The sequence below is a fragment of the Phyllostomus hastatus genome, unplaced genomic scaffold, assembly GCF_019186645.2.
Source record: "Phyllostomus hastatus isolate PE091 unplaced genomic scaffold, TTU_PhHast_1.1 phas_contig_159, whole genome shotgun sequence".
Taxonomy (NCBI): Eukaryota; Metazoa; Chordata; class Mammalia; order Chiroptera; family Phyllostomidae; genus Phyllostomus; species Phyllostomus hastatus.
This window is the reverse complement of record NW_025333640.1, coordinates 29,026,680-29,047,338: the sequence shown is the minus strand read 5'-3', so window position 1 is coordinate 29,047,338 and position 20,659 is coordinate 29,026,680. Positions and strand designations below refer to the sequence as shown.

The window sequence follows — 20,659 nt, the reverse complement described above, 5'->3', positions numbered from 1 at the left end:
TGCCCCACTCTGGCTATTACCCAAGGCTCCACCCCACACAATTTATAGGTGCCTTTTATAGGGAATCAAAGCAGCTCTGCATAATACACAGAAACAGACACAGGGAGGCTGCCAAATTGAGGAGACAAAGAAATATGGCCCAAATAAAGAGCAGACAAACCTGTGGTTTAGAAAAAGAACTAAACAAAACAGAGATAACCAACCTATCAGACGGAGTTCAAAACACTGGTGATCAGGATGCTCAAAGAACTCACTGAGTATGGTGAAAACATAAGAAGAGAAATGAAGGTTACACTAAGTGAAATAAAGAAAAATCTACAGGAAACCAATAGTGGAAAGGATGAAGCCAAGAATCAGACAAATGATTTAGAACACAAGGAAGGAAAAAGCACTCAGGAGGACAGCAGGAGGAAAAAGGAATTAAAAAAACTGAGGATAGCTTTAGGAACATTTGGGACAACTTTTAACATATGAACATCTGCATCATAGGGGTGGCAGAAGGAGAAGAAGAAAAGCAAGAAATTAAAAACTTATTTGAAAAAACAATGAAAGAAAACTTCCCTAATTTGGCAAAGGAAACAGACATATTGTCCAGAAAGCACAGAGAGTCTCAAACAAGTTGTACTGAAAGAGGAACACACCAAGACACATCATAATTAAAATGCCAAAGGTTAAAGATAAAGAGAGAGTCTTAAAAGCAGCAAGAGAAAAGCAGAGAGTTACCTACAAAGGAGTTCCCATAAGACTGTCAGCTGATTTCTCCAAAGACTTTGTGGGCAAGACGGGACTGTGAGGAAATATTGAAAGTGATGAAAAGCAAAGACCTGCAACCTACATTACTCTGTCCAGCAAAGCTATCATTTAGAACAGAAAGGCAGATAAAATGCTTCCCACACAAGGTAAAGCTAAAGGAGTTCATCATCACTAAGCCATTATTACATGATATGTTAAACAGACTTATTTAAGAAAAAGAACATCAAGACTGTGAAGGCAACAAATTCACAACTATCAACAACTGAATCTAAAAAAACAAACTAAGCAAACAACTAGAACAGGAATAGAATCATAGATACAGAGATCATTTGGAGTGTTATCCACTGGGAGCAGGAAGGGGGAGTACAGGGGAAAAGGTACAGGGATTAAGAAGTATAATGTGTAGGTACAGAATAGACAGGGGGATATTGAGAACAGTATAGGAAATGGAGTAGCCAAGGAACTTACATGCACAAACCATGGACGTGAACTAAGGGGGGAATTACTGGAGGGAAGGGGGGTAACAGGCAGAGGGGAGCAAAGGGGGAAAATTGTGACAGCTGTAACAGCATATTCGATAAAATATATTAAATAAAATAGTAAAAATATGTGTTTAAAATGCATATATTTTATAAACTTTGTACAAAACAGTATTTGTTAAACAGGAATATCCCACCTAGTCACTTATGTTTGTTGTTTCAATAAACTGAGATTTATAGTCCCTATTAAACATGTTGTATGGACTTATAAGAACAGTAAGCACCAACTTTAGATATTATATTTGTATGAATTAATTGTAAAAAATCATGGTAGGAACCATGGTAACATAGTTCATCATGAACACAGATTGTTTCGTGGAACTTTATATTTGACATTTTCATAATATGGGTGCCAATTGAAAGCAATTACTGCAAAATGCTAGTTCCTTAATGACAGGAACATTTGAGACTTTAAAGATACCAGTTTCTCAGCTGTACTCGGATGAGACTGATTAACCGGTCCTTGGGCGTCATGGGTCCACAAACTATGAACTGAGGGTCAAATTCACTGAATGTTTGTTCTGACCAATGAACTCATGTTGGCACACCGCCAGCCCCGTCCGTTCGTGCATTGTCCAAGGCTGTGTTCTCACGGTAACGGCAGCGTTATGTCGTCATGACAGACCCTGCAAGACCTATGTAGCCTGCTGTACTACTATCTGGCTCTTTGGAGAAAGTGCTTACCAACTCCTGCTTTCCACAATGGCCACTGTTTTGTCCCCTCTGACCTGCTACTGCTTCCCTGCTGTTATCAAATGACTCAGCACTTCTCCCTGAATACACCCTGTGCTTGTCCCTGTGTGTTCTTGCTCAGGCTCTTTCCTCCGCCTCGAATGTTACTGCCTTCTACTCAACTCTAAAACCTGCCCTCCTTTGAGGTGTGATTCCAGTACCACTTTCTCCATGAAGTTTTATAATAAAAAGAAAATAAAATTCCCTGGATATAGCTCCCTTAGGCTCCCTGACATATACTCTACAATCCCCTGCCTGTCTCTTGCTTGCCCCTGCAGGCACACACCACCATGAGGAAGTTTTCTACCTATTTCCAGCCAGCCTACTCCTTGCAGCTTAGTGTGGCTGGAGGAAACACACACGGGCATGCCGACCAGCCTTACTTTCTGGCCATTCATGACCGTGGACTTCCAGGAGGCATGGCTGTCATCCCATACTTATATTAGTTCATTCTCCTTCTTACCTGGATGGCTATTTCTTTCATTCTTTTCTGTCCCCAACCCCTAACACCTCCTCCTCATCCTCCCTCTCTGCTGATGGCATCTAGTCTTAATGAACTGAGAAAAGCAAAGCAATAGTCAGGAACGTACAGCACCACGTCGACCTCCCTCCTGATCAAGGACAGCTGTGTTCTCTTTCTTTCTATTCCACACTCAACCTTGGTTTGCCCTTATTTGTAGTGTTTTTGAGTGAATAGATAAATGGCATTACTGCACAAACCAATACTCATAACTCTTCTTTAGTTGCTAAGTCTATTAAAATTTATATTACATGTGTGACTAGGCAAGTAAATAATTACATGGAGTAAAACAAAATAGCCGTGTGCTAGGTTATGTTTTCTCACTGGGATAAAATACAGTATTGGCGTAGCATAGAACATATTTACAGTTCTTTTCACAAGTCACTGTGTGTTAATGTGCCTGTCCACTCTTCCAGATGTGTGACCCCTGGGCAGTGACATCCTGCTAGGCTAGCAGTGCTGGTCAGCACCAGGTCTTCGGGCCAGCCAGCACCTGCAGCGGCCCCAGTCACGGAATTCCAAAAAATCCCTGTTTGAACTCTGTGAACTCTCTGAGGGTCGGGCTGAGAGGCAGTCTTTTTTATTCCAAGATGCAGGCGTCCAGGTGAATGAAGGCCAGACCAGAGATGCTGATCGTGAGGGCATTTTATGACCACATGCCATTCGTGTGTCAGGGTTAAGTGCTGCTCCTGCAGTTCTCCAGAAGTATCTCAGAGCAGGGAGGGGACAGTGTATTCCATCCCTGTATTTGCCTCTCATAAAGTGATTCCCCTGTTGTCAGCCGTTCCTCTCCGACAGAGTTGAGGTGAGAGTCAAATGAGATAATGCACGTGGAAGAGCTCGAGTTCTGTTTTGCATCAGAACAGTTTCAAAGTCTCGTTTTTAAACTCCCAGAGAGCAGTGGATTTTTATTTTTCGCCTGGGATGGGCGGGGTGGGCTGGGTACTTCCTACAGTCAGGGGCCTCCGCTTCTCAACCACAGGACTTGAAATTCCTTGTTTCCCCCTCCCTTTGCCCAACCTGGATCATGAGATAAATTTTTTTATGGCTACATGTACAACTTTTACCTGAAGCAAACCACTTAACCCCTCAGAACCTCAAGTTCTTCACAATAAAATAAGAGTGATATCTCTCACATAACGATATTGTCAGGATAGAACTTGATAATGTACACGAAATAATTTTGTAAACCTGAAAGCACTAGGTAAGCAATACTTAGTCTAATTAATATCACTGCCATGATAGTGATTTTATTAATAGTGTACAGTGAGTCCTGGCCAAAGAGAAAGGAGTAGAATAGTTTTCCTTTTCAGGTGTTTTTGACCAGCATGGATCACACACACACACACACACACACACACACACACACTTTTAGTAAAATCATTCCACAGGAAGATTCCACAGGAAGGAAGCGTCAGGGCGAAGGCTCCCAAACCTGCTGCAAAATCCTGACTCTTCACTGTCAGCCCAGAAAACTACCCCAGTTCTTTGACCACATGATGAGCTGTAAAAGTTTCCTTTTTGGCCGCACTGGCCTCCACGTCGTCAGCATTCTGGCGAAGGGCCTCAGTCGTCCTTGGCACGCACGGGCTGGAGGGAGCGGAGCAGGGAGTGCAGGTGCGCTGTGACGTGGGTGAGGACTGAGCACCCGCGTGTCTGAGACTCACGCTGCTGCAGAAACCCGGCTCTGGGAACGCCGTCGTTCATTCGTTCACTCCAGCAGCTTCCCAAGGCCTTGTTAACACCCTCAGTACTCAGTACTCAGTACTGCAGTACTGAGCAGCCCTCAGTACTGCTCAGTCACATGGTGATAAATACTGTTTCTGAACAACACGGAGTTTGGGATACCACAACTAAAAAGGAGGCAGGGGATTTAAGAGATCTTGGGTGAAATAACAAAGATAATTTTGAACTTCTATTAAACACATTTTTGTAGCTCTGAGGTAATATAGACAGACAACTGTTATGGGAGTAAAAAGAAGAATATGCTTTAATGAAACCACTTGATGGATGACTTCTATCATAGGTAACAGAAGGGTTAGATTTAATATGATGGGGAAAAAGAGTCGTGCTGGATATACTTCTATAGTATCTTGCTTAATGCCTAGATAAGTGCTGATTTTTCCAGTTAAAAGTTACATGCTTTACGAGCAATTATTTTTATATTTCTGAAACATCTGAAAAATAAAATGATTTATTTGAGTTTACAGAATTTAATTGCAGTAAATATGTCAAGGAATGCAGTAGCTTTTGATTTTTGCTGTGGGGGCAGTCCACGAATACATAAAATGAGAGAAAAAAATCATTGTTTATATTCTATATGTTTTGGGTTTTAATTTTTTAATAAAATGACGCTGGAGAGGGAAAAGTGTATCCTATTCTCCACCTCTTTGAGTGAGAAAAATATAATCTTGTTACTTATAAAATTCTCAAGTGACGATTCAGTTAACAGTGACTTATTTTGTTAAAGAACAAAATGCAACCGAGTCAGCGTGAAGCTCTACTTGGCCTTATTAAGTGATTCATCAGCTGGGCAGCATCCCGTCGGGGGGCAGAAGAGCAAGGGTGCGTTTAGACCAGGCCCTCCGTTTTCGGTGGAAGGAAGGCAGCCTGGCTCTTTTTTTCTGTGGAAGGTGCAGAGGCCCCACACGACAGTTACCTCCTTGTCGCCCAGAAAATGTCACACCGGTTGACTAAGACGATATGCCTGATGTCTGGAAGAGTTTGAAACAGAAATGGAGTCGGGTGTTAAGTCCAAGTTTGTTATCATGGCCTTGAGCACAAATGATGATATTTGGGGCCTGAGGTTTTCTGTTTCACAATTTCAAAGACTGAAAACCTCTACTCGTTTCTGTAGAAGTGGCTCCTTCTGTTGGAAATTAAACGATCAGAAGTTTCTAGGAAGCCAGGTATTTGGTTGCTTCTATTTTCCACTAATGACTGTAGAATTTGCTAGTTTAGGACCCAAATATAGCGGGAAGGGATTGGGCTTTATAATCAGACCTGGTCTCAAACCCTGGCGGCCGTATACTTGCTGTGCAGGTGGGCAGCTGACCAAGTGCCGCCGAACCTACCCCGCAGGACTGCGGAGGGGATTGAATGTGGTGCACTTGTTCAGTGACTGTTGGGTGCCCATGAAAAAGTCGGTGCCCAGTAAATACTGACTGCCTTCCCTTTCTCCTCCCAACCCCTGCTAGGGTCACTTGTGTTTTTAATGCATCGCCCTTTCCCCCTGGCTTGTGTTGTAGGAAGTTTTCTGGATGGACGGCTTCTGGGAACCCATCGTCGTAGCCAGCTCTTCTTCAATGTGTAAGGATTCACCCGGGAATTGAGTAATGAGAATTTCGGTAAGAATACTTAGATAAAGGTAGTGTATGGATTTCCTCAGATGTCACTTAAATCTCAGCTACTTTATAATGTGACTCTTCTCTAAAGATCCTTGGATATAACAAAAGCCCATTCACACCTGGATTGTCCTTATCTGGGAAGTAAATATAATAAATATTTAAACTCTATGAACCACCTTGGTAGGTTGGCTCTTCATGTCCTGTAAATGTATTATTTCTGGTATCTTGCCCTGTTGTTCTTTAAACTCCTAGCTCCTCAGTGCCATGCGCAGTCTTTGAGGACAAGGTCTGCTTGTTCCTTGTCCTTTAGGCATAAAGTGAAGGAATCACAGATTTTTAGTGGTTCAGGTGACAGCCCACACTGCTATCTGAAATGCTACTGCTTCGGCAACAGGGAGGAGGCAGACAAAAGTATCAAAACTCTGGGGAGCCCTGAGATAAGTGATATTTCTAAATCACTAAGAAACATATGGTGGCTGTTGTGATAGTATAGAGTGTCTTCAGTTGGCTCCCTTTCTATCCAATTTTTCTCTAGATGACAGTAATTCATAATTAATTTTCATATAGTTACATGAAATTGCTATAGAACTATAAACCTATATTAATAATTTATGTTAAAATCTGCACTGCATAAAATATGTTGAACTATTAAAAATGAAAAGAAGAGGGAGATTAAGGATAATGGAAAAAATAGTGGTATGATTAGTAAATATGTAAATTTTCTTAAAATCAATGTGTATTAAAAATGTATTTAAAAATGTTGCCCACAGACAAAAGAGCTGGAGGGGAGGGAGCAAAATAGATACAGTCCAGTTTTATTAATTCTGATAAGGAGCATTAATTTTTAAATTTCAATCTAAAGAAATGATAAACCATTCATTTAAATATCACTTCATACCCAGAAGATGTAACCATTTTCCCTATGGTTCTGTCTTTCAGAAACCACGTTTGAGAAGTACGTCCATCCAGTGCTATTTGTGTTTACTCCTGAACAGCCATTTTTTAACTGAGGCCGGCATTCATATCTTTATTCTGGGGTAAGTTTATCTTTAGGCATAAATACCATCATGCTAACAGCCTTGGCCGTTTTTCTTCCATATTTTCTCTGTTGAATTGGTGTGCGTTCAGTTTGCAGTCAGTTTTGGGGGTGCGGTAGAGGGCAGACTATGCAGACTCGGAGGAGGTGTGGCGAACGCTGAGCGTTTCCGTGTTCCAGCAGTGCAGAAAGGAGTGTTAACATCCCACGGATGAGGTGGGCCTCCTGGTCTACAGCTACATGTAGAAGTGCATGCCTGATTAATATCCTACCTGATTTTCACTCAAATAAAAAATACACCTTGGTGTACGTGACTATACCTAGAAGTACCTTCCTTATTAATAACCTGCATGATTTTCATTGCAGTAAAAAAAAAACATAGTTAAGGCTCACTCATGTTATTTTTTCAATCTATTTCTCGGCACTGACTTCTTCTATCCTTGGAGTCCTATCCTAGTTCATTTGGAAGCATTTCTTTCTTTCTTTAGACCTTTCATTTTTCCTCCTAATAAGCATTCATATTTTCCACGCCTATTAACTCGTTTCTTTTTTCTAAGATGAAGCTGGCACACTGCCGTGCTTGGCCTAAGAACCCAACCCATAGTTCTGTAACCTGATTCAGTGCAAGTTCAGTTTTCTTTTTTACTCCACGGAGTGGGGGACCATAGCTTCGTGCAGATAAATCTTCCTTGCAAGAAAGATTAGCGTTGGTTCTCGTGCTTCTGTAAATATCCATCAGGGCCCAGTTATTTTTCATGAAAACTTGAAGAATCATTCCCTAGTCACTTGGTCCGTGTATGTGTCTTTTGTCCAGATATTAAATTTCTGTTCTACCAGGAGGAGTAAGTGGATGAGTAAGTACATCCCCCTAGACCGGGCTAACGCCTGTAATGTTCATGGGCAAGGCTGCTGCACTCAGAGCGCTCATGTGAGCAGCATGCAAGGGGCACGGCTAATCCACAGCGAAGAACGTTTAGAATCAAAACCATCCTATGAGATTGGTTATTGCTTATTTTAGGATTTTTACCTGTATATTAGACTTAAGAGTCCGATGGGACTTCTACCGAAAGAAAATTAGTAATTCATTCAAAAGCATTTAGTGAGCACTACCGCACACCAGGTACTATTTTTATTTCATTGTAAGAAAGTGCACCCAGTTTTATAAGTTATCCCTTCAAATTAGGCGTTTCTCTCATCAGGGCTGCTCTGTCCCCGAGTTAGCTTCAAGTGTCAAGGTTGTCCCGTGTGACTGCTGTTTCCGTTCACCGACAAGACTGTTGATCACACAAAGGCAAGGGTTACACTCATCTTTTCGCCTCTCAGAATAAAAAATGCCGGCTTGCTCTTTTGCCTTTCGTATTCATCAAGATAGTATTACGTTCATTCAAAATACTGTCCTTCTTGGTTTTGCTTTCAGCTGTACCAGTGCGAGTCTTCCTAAAACAGAGGCAAACTGGAATGATGTAATGAGTGATTTAAACGCAATTAAAAATCTTATTCAAGTAAGTACTTACGTTCCCATGAACAGTCTGGTGTCATTGCTGCGGTGTGTGGCTTTTCCTGCGTTTGAATGTCAGTCCTAATGCAATCTCACTGGAAACAATAACACTTTTGTAAAAGCCTGTGAGCCTTGTAAAGCCTCAAGGGAAACCTTTTACTCACAGTTTTCAGGTCCCAGTCATGTTTCAGCTCGGTTTATAAGTGACCCAGCTCAAAGAGCTTGTCACCACACACCAGAGATTCACTGCTTGTGCTCCAGAAACCAGACACCTTCTGGCACTTGCAAGGGGAACAGGCTGACCCAGGGAAAGGCTCGCTGACCTGTGGGCTCCAGATCCCCTGTCCACCCCAGCCCCCCACTGGCCTGGAAGAACCTACAGGGGGCCGGAGACAGAGACTAGGAGCCACTGACAACTGTGTTTAAGGAAGTGTCTTCTACCCCTGTGGGTGACGGGACAGTGCCCAGGGGAGTCCCAGGGGCAGGAAGTGAGCCACCCTTCCACGCTGGCACCACAGAAATCCTGCAGACTGAACTGTCCCTAGAGGCGCACGTCAGAACCTGAGTGCCACACCTAATCAGGGTGGCTGCAGGCTGCCGTAGAAGACTTGGATAGGCCCAGGGTCTCCTAATGCAACAGCCCAAATACTGGACTGCAACCTTGTATAGAGAAGCAGGACAATCACAACCGGAATGAGGAGAGATCAGCAGACTCTAAAGCCGACGTGGATTTGGATTTTTGGAATTATTAGACAGAGATTCTAATGTAGCCACTACAAAAATGCACGCACAGGGAACTGCAAACAGCCTTGAAACAACCGAAGAAATCAGAAAGTCGTAGCTGAGCAATACAATATGTAAAAGGGACCAAATGGAAATTACAGAAAAGAAAAAATAAAATAACTGAAATGTAGAACCACTGATAAATCTGCATAAAACTTCACACACACACACACACACACACACACACACTTCAGTGGGCATAAAACTGGTGAGATTTGAATAAGGCGGGTGGATTGTAACATGTAATTTTCCGGTTGTAATTTTTGTGCTTGGCGATGCAGGATTGGGGGAAAATGGTGAAGGGGCTGTCTGTAATTTCTCTCACAATTGCACATGAATCTGAAATCATCTCAAAGAATTTAATTTTAAAAGCTTAATTTAATATTGTCAGTGGGTTGTTCTCGTATCTAAAATAACGCATAGTGTTTCACATTTGCTAATTTTGTTCTCTTGTAGTCTATACACATTGATGCCACTCTGTATACTGAAAGTGATGCCCATGTGAGTATAGTTTTTTCCAAAATTGCTGTATTTTCCAGTTTTGAAAGTCTAAGAAGTATATGTTTATAAATTTACTGAAATATGTATAGTTTTAAAATGTAAAATTTAGTGTGTTCTTATAACATATGATCAATGAATCTTTGTAAGTAATTGTTGAGATTATGTGATTTGGGGACAAAGAGGTACCCAGGTACTATTTTTACAAAGTATATAAAAGCCTTTTCCGTTAAGGTCAAAGAAAATACGTTATATAATTTGGGGATGCAATTGGATCCCGATGCACTTAAATGCAAGAATCATGTTAACTGATTCCATTTAAAATTATCCGAAATGTCAGTAGTTTCCAGGGCGGTAGTTTATTACCATCTTTAACCATGCTTTCTACAAACTGCTCACCTGCATTTATAGTCCGCACTTGGCATGAGTCTTCACAATTGTCAGAAAAGGGCTCTGGCTGTTCACTCTGCCTGTGAGAAGAGAAACATGCACAATCCAGAAAACCTATCCAATTCCAAACTAATCTTGAACTTGTGACATGAATACACTGGCATTGTGGAAGCCGCGTACGAATTCCGTCATGTTGCTGGTCCTTCGCCTCTGAGCTGGTTGCTAAAACTCAAGAAACAAATTCCTGACTTTCTCACCTCTTGCACACGAACTCCCTGTTACGTACATTTGGAACAGGGAGTCCTCTGTGCTGTCCCTCAGTTAGAACATCCCAGAAAGAGAAGGACTTTCTAAACATTGGAAGGCAGCCACAGCCAGACTCTAGGAAGAACAGACGTTCACCGACCACTTGGGATTGGTGCTGCACACACGGAAATTGCCTCCCTCCTTTGGCTTCAGTGTGCTTTCTATTTTTCTTTGCATTTTTTATAAGTAGAAAGCAGTCAGCCACCAACACTCAGCATCCCGAGATTGCTTTTTTTTTTTTTTTTGCATAGAAGATAACCTAGCAACTCATGGGTTGTAGAAAGAAGCTGAGATTGAAATTGAGATTTAAATCCTGACTCAGCCACTTCTTAGCTGTATTACCTTGGAAGTTACTACACGTTTCTGAACCTCAGATTTATTATTTACTTTATGATTTTCTTTTATTTATTATTTCTTTTATTATCAACTTGGTGATAGTGTTTGCCCGTTTGCTCCTGAGTAGCTGCTGTGGGGAAAAAGGAATGCATTAGTCCCCCTTTAACCATAGGGGATAAGGTACATTTCAAGAACCCCAGTGGATCCTTGAAACCATGGATAGTACTGACCTCTGTATATACTATGTTTTTTTCCCCATGCATACCTAAATACACATGAGAAAGTTATTTTATAAATTAGGCCCAGTAAGAGATGAACAACAAACAAGTGACAACAAAACAGAACAATTACAACAATATACTGGTCTCTTTCAAAATACCTTATTGCACTGTCCTCACACTCCTCGTGATGGTGTGAGATGTGCCCATGTGATCAGATCAAGTGGGTGAAAGGTGTAGCCACTGTAACACAGTGGTATGCTACTGTTGACCTTCTGGCAATGCATCAGGAGGGTCAGAGAGCCATGCCCTGTGAATTGTTCCTGGAATTTTCCATTTAATATTTTCAGACTGTGGTTGAGCACAGGTAACTGGAACCACGGAAAGCGAAACCACAGCCAGAGGAGGGGCTGCTGGATTGCTGGGTAGGGGCACAGGGCGCAGGAGCGTGCTCCTTCTTTCATCCCCCTGCAGCAGGCACACGCTCAGTGCCCGCAGGGAGCTGCACTGTGCCAGGTGTGCAGAACACAAACTCAAGCGAGGCACGGGTGGGTGAATGCCCAGATGGTCATGAAATGCGCCTTTCCTTTCAGCTTAGGCTTTTGTTGAGGTTAACCCTTGTGGAAAATGTATTTTTGTGGTACCTGGAAGGGAAGCTTCTGATCTGGCCAACCACCAGGTAGTACTCCTGCTCTGATTTTTTCTAACACATTTCTTGGAATCACACCTGCCTCTGGAACTTTGGAACTTGCAGGTGTAACATGATTGGCAGTTACTGCTGTTTAACGTGTTAACAGCACAACCTGACTCTAGAAATTCTCCCACTATCAGTATTAGTGTTTTCTAAGTCTGAGGCCAGGATCATTACCCTTTTACACAGACGAGATGTGCTCAGTAAGTAAAGGTCGCCTATGATTTCCACGTTTTCGAGTTTCATGTTTTTTTCTACTGCACATATGACCATCCTTCTTGATTGCTGTTTTCAGTTTGTTTTGGTTTCGATTTCAAAGGCTAAAAAAAAAAACAAAAACTGCTTTCTATGTAAAACTTTTTAGGGGTGTTGTGTTTCTTTAAAAATATTTGGAGTCACTTTTTAATGTGAAAATCTATGTGAAAATGGGTACTGGGAAAATAATTCATTTTTCAAAGTGGTTCTCTGTAACTCTCTTTTCAGCCCAGTTGCAAAGTCACGGCAATGAAGTGCTTTCTCTTGGAGTTACGCGTTATCTTTCAGGAGACGAACAATAAGGATATTAGACAAGCGATAGATAACCTTATCTTGCTAGCAAACAACAGTTTGCCTTCTGATGGGGTGAGTTCTCCAATAGTCACAGAGTCACAGCAGATGTTTTTGGCTTGACTGGGAGAAGTCAGGAGCTGGAAGGCAAGCGAACCCTCCCAAGGGAAAGGGAGTGAGTTCCTTTCAGTGTAATGGCATTCCGAAGAGTCTGCGTCACAATCCTAAACAGCTCACTGGCTCATTCATTCACAAACGTGTGCTTGCAGCGTGCCAGGCAGTGAGCGTGCTTGGTGCTGCAGCGCCGGTGATCAGCCAGTCAGGTCACTGACCTCACGATGTTTATCACCAGGTGCAGTGAATAGGCATTAATCTCACTGCATGATTAAGGGTTTGGCGTGGATAATAGCAGTCCTTATTTATCGAGAGTTATGCTGTGCCAGACACGTTCTTAGTTCTTCATGGGTTGAACGGCAATCCACTGAGTCCTCACCAAAACTCTGGGAGGTAGTTACCCTTGACTGTTTGCTAGGTAGAAGGCGCTGAGCGTTACCCTTGACTGTTGGCTAGGTGCAAGGCGCTGAGCGTTACCCTTGACTGTTGGCTAGGTGCAAGGCGCTGAGCGTTACCCTTGACTGTTGGCTAGGTAGAAGGCACTGAGCTCCGAGAGCTCCAGTGCACGCAGCTGGGGAAATGGGGAGGCCGGATTCAGGACCAGGCAGTTTCACTTCCGAGTCCGTCTCCTTATCTACTAAAAGGCTAAATGCTGCAAAAGGGTAATAATAAAATATGAATAATTTGAGTGTTAGTTATTAATAATTTAGACGATGGCAGGCAACATGAGCAATACGAGGTTCCGGGAGGGCAAGTCCTGGGAACGCCCACAATAGGCTGGGGGACCAGCTACGTGCAAAGGCCCCGTGGTGTAAGGGATATGGTTTTCAGGGCGAAACACTGGTGGCCAAAGCACAGTGGATACAAAGAAGTTTTCTAAACAAAGAAGGCATAATAATAATTCATTAATTCAACGAATAATTTTTAAAGACTTCATTTGTTTATTTTTAGAGAGAGGAGAAAGGAGGGAAAAAGAGAGGGAGAAAAAAACATCATTGTGTGATTGCCTCTCACACGCCCCCTACGAGTACGGCAACCCTTTGCTTCACAGTTCAGTGCTTCATCCACAGACCCACGCCAGCCAGGGCTAACTTCACAAACACTTTTTGGGCCTCACTGTAGGTCTTCAAGGAAAACAGAAATGGAAAAAAAAAAAAACCCCAACACAGATGGTTCCTGCTCTTTAGAGGGAGGAAGCCTAAATAAACCAATCAATAAGCAAATGAATGTTAAGTCAGTTATTTGCTAAATCCAGTGGCCCCAAAGAAGGCTGGCAAACGTGCTGGCATGCTACTTAAGAGAAGGTTCACCTACTAAGCTGACCTTCGGTGAAGACGTGAGGGTATGAGCCTTACTTCTGGGAAGTGTGCTCAGGTGGCGCCAACTCCCGGTGCAGGGCCCCTGAGCTAGTGTGGCTGGACGCTGGGATTTTCCCCTAAAATTTCCAGGCTTCTTGAAGCCTTTGCTTAAATGTCACCTTCTCAGTGATGTCACACAGTTGCAGTCCTGTGTCCATGTCAGCATGCCCACTACCTGATATACTACGCATTTTACATAGTGAATATTTGCTGGTTTTCCCTAGTACAGGGTCAGCTTCAAAGGGGAAGGCTTTAACAAATTTTTCTTTCAGGGCTATAACCCAACTCTCAGAACAATGCCTGGCCTAAACTAGGTCCTTGACTTACTTTATGACATGAATATATTCATGCGTAAAATACTCTCGTGATCTGTTATCTCTGTCTTACTAATAATTCATAACAGTATCAATGGTGAACTCCTTTACGCAATGCTCACAGTCACCTTCAACGTCATGGCACGGGGCGGTGCATGGAGAGGGAGAGGGAAGAGCGGCCAGGACTGCACAGTCAGAGCCCCCGGATGAGGAGAGTTTCATTGATCATGCCAGCTGTGATGAGTCTTTTAATGTCTCTGCTCTCCTGTCTGACATGATTATTTTCAGGATCCAATAAGGCAGTGTTGTATAGAATGTGACCAGTGCCTGGTATAGAATCTGTGCTTGATAGATATTGCTGAGTCTGAATGTCAGATGCTTAATGGATACAAAATCTAATTTTGATTTTTCCTGGTACAGCTTTTCCTGGTTCAGATGAGCCCTAAAAAATGTATTTATGGCTGCCACGTTTAGAATATTCTAGTTATCCACAAAACTGTGCTGGGCTTACAGCACTTCGTGGTCTCCACCTAAGTAGTTGGATTCAGCCAGTCGTGATGGTGTGAATACCGCATGCAAAGCCCTATGCCGAATGCTAGGGAAGCAAACATACACGGCCTTGCTCTCCTGGAAGAATTTAGAGGACAGTGGTATGGAAAGCATAAACGTCCATACCTTCAGTGTAATGTGTGCCTTGAGGGCAAATCTAACCTGGGGATCGTGAGAGTGTGGCCCAATGGCACACTTAGCCTGATCGCAGGAACTCACGGGTTCAGGAAAGATCCTCGTGGAGACAGCAGCTGAGTCATCGTGAGTGTGAGTAGCAGTAGCTGGAACAGGAAGTGTTGGACAGCCCGAGGGAAACGTGATGGCAGGGCGGCGTCTAATGGCACGGCCTGTGCGTGGGGGCAAAGGCACGAGCTCTGGGTTTCTAGGGCATAATGTGTGCGGCAGTGAGGGAAGTGCAAGACACAGGTAAGGGACAGCTCTCGGAAGGCCTGTGTGCCGTGCCGGAAGGCGTGGACTTCATTCTAGGGTGGATGACCCGGAACCCTGGGCTCTAAGCGGAAAGTCCATAGTCTAATAATAGACACCGCATACTTTCCAGTGTCCTCAACCCATTGTAAGAAAAACAAGCCCACATCCAATCTCCTGGTTCTCCCTAATAGGCTATTAACTTGCCCAAGTTTTCGTGTCTTAAGACCTCACTCACCATATGGTTCAATGGATGTTGATATTCCCGGGAGAGAAATATGCCAGACTCCCCACTCTCATCCTTTCTTTTCATTTGGCAGAACGTAACTGAATCTGGATGCAAAGAATGTGAGGAGCTGGAGGAAAAAAGTGTTAAAGACTTTTTGGGGAGTTTCACGCACATCGTGCAAATGTTCATCAACACCCCATCGCAATGATCCTCCGCAGTGCTTCCACCGCTTGCAAACATCTCGCCGTTGCTCGGAGGCCACGGAGCACTTTGCATGGCCAATACGCCGCCCAAACACGTTTTTGTTTTTTTTTTAAATCAAGAACATCATCGGGACCTCGAGTGAGATGAACTCTTTGAAACGAAGGTAGAAAAACGGCATTGAGGAACGTGGTGTCTATGAACTGCCTACAGACATAGTTTGTTCATTTATGTTTAACTTATTATTGAAATTGTACATATCTGTAGTATGTACATAGTATTAAATGTCAAATAAAATGTGGTCATATTTTATCCTTTGAAATTGCCCTGATGTTTTGCTTCTTGTAAGAAAAAGGGGACATTTGTTCGAGGATGACAGTCAAAGTATTTAACAATGACTGGGGCTGGGAGCCCTGGTTCCATAGGTGGTAGGTTCCACCCAGTGTGCGGCCATGCCTGCCAGCCTGCGTTTACCTCTCCACCAGGTATGGCGCCCAGAGGAAGAGTTGGCTGACTACCAATGAGACAGGAGGAGCGAGGTGTGAAACCAGGGCTTCCCTCCGTCATTCGGTTATTGACGTAAAAAGAGCTATTAATAAAGAAAGAATCTCCAACAGCCTGGCACATAACGCACATCAATAAATCTTAGGTGGGGGTGGCAATAAAACCTTCCCTGAGAAGTGGACTTACCTATGGAATACTAAAGTACAATGATGTTTATATTTCATGTTTTCCCAAGTGCAGGTACTTTATTTTCACTTTTTTTGGCCACATTTGTATACTTAACTACTAGATTTGTGAGCGCCAACGCTTTCTGACATAAAATAATTGCTTATATATTTTTGCAATATGCTGTCTAAAATTTGCAAGCTCACTTTTAGTGAACTACGCCTCAAATGAAATATTCTTGTTTCATCACAAATTTGCGGGCTGCGCTGCGGGACGGACTGTCGGCGGCGGGGGGTGGGGGGCAGGGGGTGGGTCTGTGGGTTTGCCCTCTCTCCACTTTGCAGGACAAACTGCTTCTCTGTCGGAACGTTCTCTTACCCCCCGGGCCCCCTCTGTGCTCACACATCTCATTGTTCTAATCGGTGTATGCTTCAAAATTTCCTTGAAGATAATTTTGGAGAAATCGGTGTCCCGTTTGACTTTCAAAGGGTCATGTGCTGGCTCTCAGTTCGCTTTCTGATCTCCATCCAGACACACAGTATTTGGCAGCCACACCTCTAAATTTAGGGATTAGGGTAGTGGCAATTGTCTGTTCACTTGTTTTTGTGTGTGTTTTAAAATTTTATCTGAGATGGAATTTTTAAAATGTGCATATATATTCCCTCCCCCCTTAGTTTTCCATTGCTGAAAAGTAGGGAAAAGTTACCATTTTAAACTGTAATATTTCAATCCAACCCTTAGACAAAAGTTAGCCCCCTCTCAGTGTTTGTTGGGGTGGGGAAGAAAAATGATAACGGCGGTCACGTCAGCAATAATATTTTATGGTGACTGATTATCCATTCTGGTCATAGAGCCATGCCAGCGGGTTTAAGACTCGGCATCCGCGGCTCTCAAAATCCGAATCCCTCCCTCATTAGTTATTTAGCATGAATCACTTCTGTCGGTCTTAAGAACACTCTTAGCTAACCTTAGAGTCAAGGGATGATGTAAACACTACATTTGATTTTTCGTTCCTGTATTCTTAATGAAATCAGTCTTTCATTTTTGTTTCAAAGTTTTCCCCTCTTGAGTTGCCCTTCATAATTAAGCACCCCCATACCATTTGTCTAGGCCAGCGATTTTTCAACTGGTGCGCCACAAGGGTTTTTAACACATGCAAAACCTGGCCGTTCAGTCAGAGGCCCTGACCTTTTTTCCCTTAATTGTCAAATTAAAAAAAAATGACAACAGCCAACACAACAATAGCCACCTGGTGTGAATGAGTTGAAATTATGCCTACTTTTTATCAGCTTGGCAAAAAAAAATATATAATTATTGCTGGGCTGCATAACTTGACTAATTAGTTTATGTGTGCCATGAGGTTAAAAAGGTCGAAAAGTCCTGGCCTAGACAAAGATTCTGTGTTTATGTCTCACCTACTGCCCTCAATGCTAAACATGTTTGCCATATATCATACAATAAAACATAAATCCGTGTAGGCTTAGAACCTCAAATAGTAAAGGTAAAGCTAATAAAAATCAGGTTTACAGTCCAAAGTCCTACTGTTATCTTCATTTCAGATACAGAAAACGGTGCACAGGAAAATATTATTTCTCACCTGCCCCACAATAAGCACAAAGGACGAGAAGGTAGAGGACGTGGAGATGCAGACAGGTACAAGACAGTTTGGTGAGCCCAGAGATTTGTAAAGCCCAGGCACAGGTCTAGTTTTATCCACTCTCATTCTTTATCTTAGAGCAGAGAATCGGCATGGGATTATTTTGTTTTGCTGCCGTTGTGAGAGAAGCTTCTGTGTCGATGTGTTATTATGTACAGCTATCAAACTCAAGGGCTCATAAGGAGACAGTGACGTATGCAATGTGAAAATCAAGCAATATTTTTAAAATCAAGTAATATTCTCTCCCTCCAGAAAGAAGTACTAGGGAATGCATGTTTGTTCCTCCATCTGTGTTCTATCAGGCTTCCTGTAAGCTTTCTGAACTCACATGTGAGTCATGGTTGGCACATGTATGTCATGTGTAAATACTTTCCCCAGAGGAGATCCCATTTCCATAGATATTTGGCTCAATGCTTCTGAGTGTGTCTGATGACTGAATTTTGTTTTCAAAAGGAATAATTATGCAAGGTAAACTTTAGCTTCATGGAAAAGTCCCCTAATTGTGTAATCTATCTGATGCAACACAGGAGAAAAATTAATGAATCATTAATGAAGAGCTGTGATATTTTACATCTTCAATGCTGGATTTCAAAATAAGTTAACTCTGAGAAGAACTGAAGAGGAAATTTTTTACACAGAAGCAGAATTGAAAATTATACATTCAGTTTTTACAAACTTGTCAACATTATCAGAATTTTATCTTCATTGTCACCCTACAGGTGGCTCATCATCATCATCATCACTGTCTTATGTCAGGTAAGAATCATCTGGTCTGATGGGCTCTGGTAAGGATTTTGCTTTATACTCCAAAAGAAAGAGACTCTTATTCTCATATGTATAAAAATAATACAGGAGGCATTGCTTGTAGTGTCCAGAGAAGAGTTGAAGTCAACATCTCCTTCCCACTAAATCCCAGGATAATAAAATTATTTCTAACGATATCATCTTGCATGGGCCTCATTATTGTAGTCATTGAATGAACTCCTTGCAACACCTAATGGAGGTCAACTTCAGCAAGTGTTTAATTATTTGCTCACTGTCATTAACAGCAAACCTGCTTACCATACATGTGATGTGAGAGACAGAAGGTAGCGGACATGAACATGTAAGCCCAGCTCTAGGTTCTGAGTTTCACTGGCGGGAAATGAGTTCTTGTGGTATCACGAGGGAAAGAATTTCCTGAGACTCACATGGAAGGGTGGGACTCTGTGGTAAACTTTACCAGTGACATAAAATGAAGGAGGCCCCCCTCCTGACTTCCCAATGTCCCATCTCCATCCCCTCACCATGGAAAAGGTCCAACCTTGTCTCCAGAAAGGCCAGAATAAAGGCCGCTGCCCAGAGTGTCTGCTCCATGTTCAAGTTCAGTCCAGGCCAGCATCCACCTAGCTTGGCAGGTGTTTCCAGCTGCAGTCCGTTGCTGTGCTGCGGTGTTCAGGCTCCCCCCTGGAGCCTGTGTGCAGAGACCGCATGGCTGTGGGCCATGCAGCTGCTAAGGGCTCCTGGGGGGTGCCTGAGTGCACAGTGAGAGTGTAGGTTTTGGGGTGGGGGTGGAGAGAGAGAGACAGCGCTTCTTTGTTTCCGTGATTATATTAGCTTGGGCTTGGAATGGACCAGGTGCTTTTTCAAAATGACCAATTTTCCAAACTGTCGTAAGTTTGGGTGGGTCCACTCCCCCTGGTCAGACGGATGGGCCTCTTTGGTCAAGTACCTCCCCCTGTGCCCCCCACCAATCCGATACTAGAAGAGGGAAGGGAGGAGTGTTTATCCCCTTGGTGGAGTGCTGCCCTGGTCCCCTGGAGCACGGGCCTGCAGCTTCCTGACGGAGCAAACAAGCTCACGCTCCCCAGTTTATTAAACTCAATGTCTAAGTCCCTTTGCTCCCCTTTCTCATCAGTAATCAGCTGAATGCCAACGGTAATGTGAGGACACGCGGAATGGGGCTGTGGTCAACATCTTAACTCAGGGAAGCCTTCTTGAAAGGGACTTCTAGAATCCCATTTTAATGAGAACTATTAGATATGATGGAGGCCAACCCTTCAGATCCAGAAAAGGAGGGCAGAGGAAGGCGCCAGCTGGCTGTGGACAGGGCGCAGCTAGCACAGGAAGTGGAGAGGGAAAGGCGGGTGTGACGCGGTGGAGAGACAGAGAGCACAGTTACACAGAGTCGGGGACGCTGGGGTTGGGCTGCACAGTGGCTCAGAGGAGACGGAAGCTGATGTGTTTAAGGACAGGGTAACGAAGGGGCAATATTTCTGAAGAAGTGACAGCTAAGCGCCTACAGGTGAGACTAGAATGCCAGCGCAGTGATGGTTCCACGTGACAAGCACTATCTTTTCCACGGCTTTAAAGATCATGATCATCAGCCCGGCTCAGTTTCCTGAGTTGATTTAATAATGCCAAAGCTCCTAGGGTGGCTCTCTGAGGACACACCGGGCTGATGGAAATAATAATCCTCTTACACTTTTACGGTTCTTTAAAGTTCACAAAGCACTTTTACCTGTATTATTTTATTTTATAAGAGTTTCCGTCCCCCGTGGGTACAGACGAGAAGAGATGCAGAGCCCATAAAACATTTTGCTTATGTTACTGATGTGTAAAACACAAAAAAGGAAGCAATCACCTGAAATTTTGTTCCCACTCAGCTGTGTATTTACGCTATGCCCTATTGCCTTTTATATTTTCTTTCAAACAGGCATGGGCATGATACTTGGGGTGGAAAATTATTCGTAGTTAAAGAAATAAAAACAGAGTTTAAGCACATATTTTTATTCCATATTTTGATTATTTTTTCTTTGCACAGTTCTATTCTGGTGTTTTGTTTGCTTTTGTCCAGATGGCAAATGCACCGTTCAGTTTAGCCAGCCTGAATTAATTATCTTTTTATAGTAAAAGAAAACACTCTCCTTTTGACAACTAAGATGTTTGTGCTGTATTTATGAATAAATA

The 20,659-nt window shown here is 43.0% G+C and overlaps 1 protein-coding gene across 6 annotated transcripts in view; it reads left to right on the top strand.

The window, feature by feature from the left end:
* Positions 1–15,706, top strand: part of IL15 (interleukin 15) — a 60,812-nt gene extending 45,106 nt beyond the window's left edge. For all 6 annotated transcript variants that reach the window (XM_045831251.1, XM_045831249.1, XM_045831252.1 and 3 more), the window contains 6 exons: positions 5,793–5,891; positions 6,831–6,928; positions 8,345–8,429; positions 9,665–9,709; positions 12,131–12,268; positions 15,275–15,706. In XM_045831251.1, the coding sequence (XP_045687207.1) occupies positions 5,880–5,891; positions 6,831–6,928; positions 8,345–8,429; positions 9,665–9,709; positions 12,131–12,268; positions 15,275–15,391 (495 nt within the window). In that variant the 5' untranslated portion in view covers positions 5,793–5,879 and the 3' untranslated portion in view covers positions 15,392–15,706. The remainder of the gene's footprint in view (positions 1–5,792; positions 5,892–6,830; positions 6,929–8,344; positions 8,430–9,664; positions 9,710–12,130; positions 12,269–15,274) is intronic.
* The last annotated feature ends 4,953 nt before the right edge of the window (positions 15,707–20,659 follow it).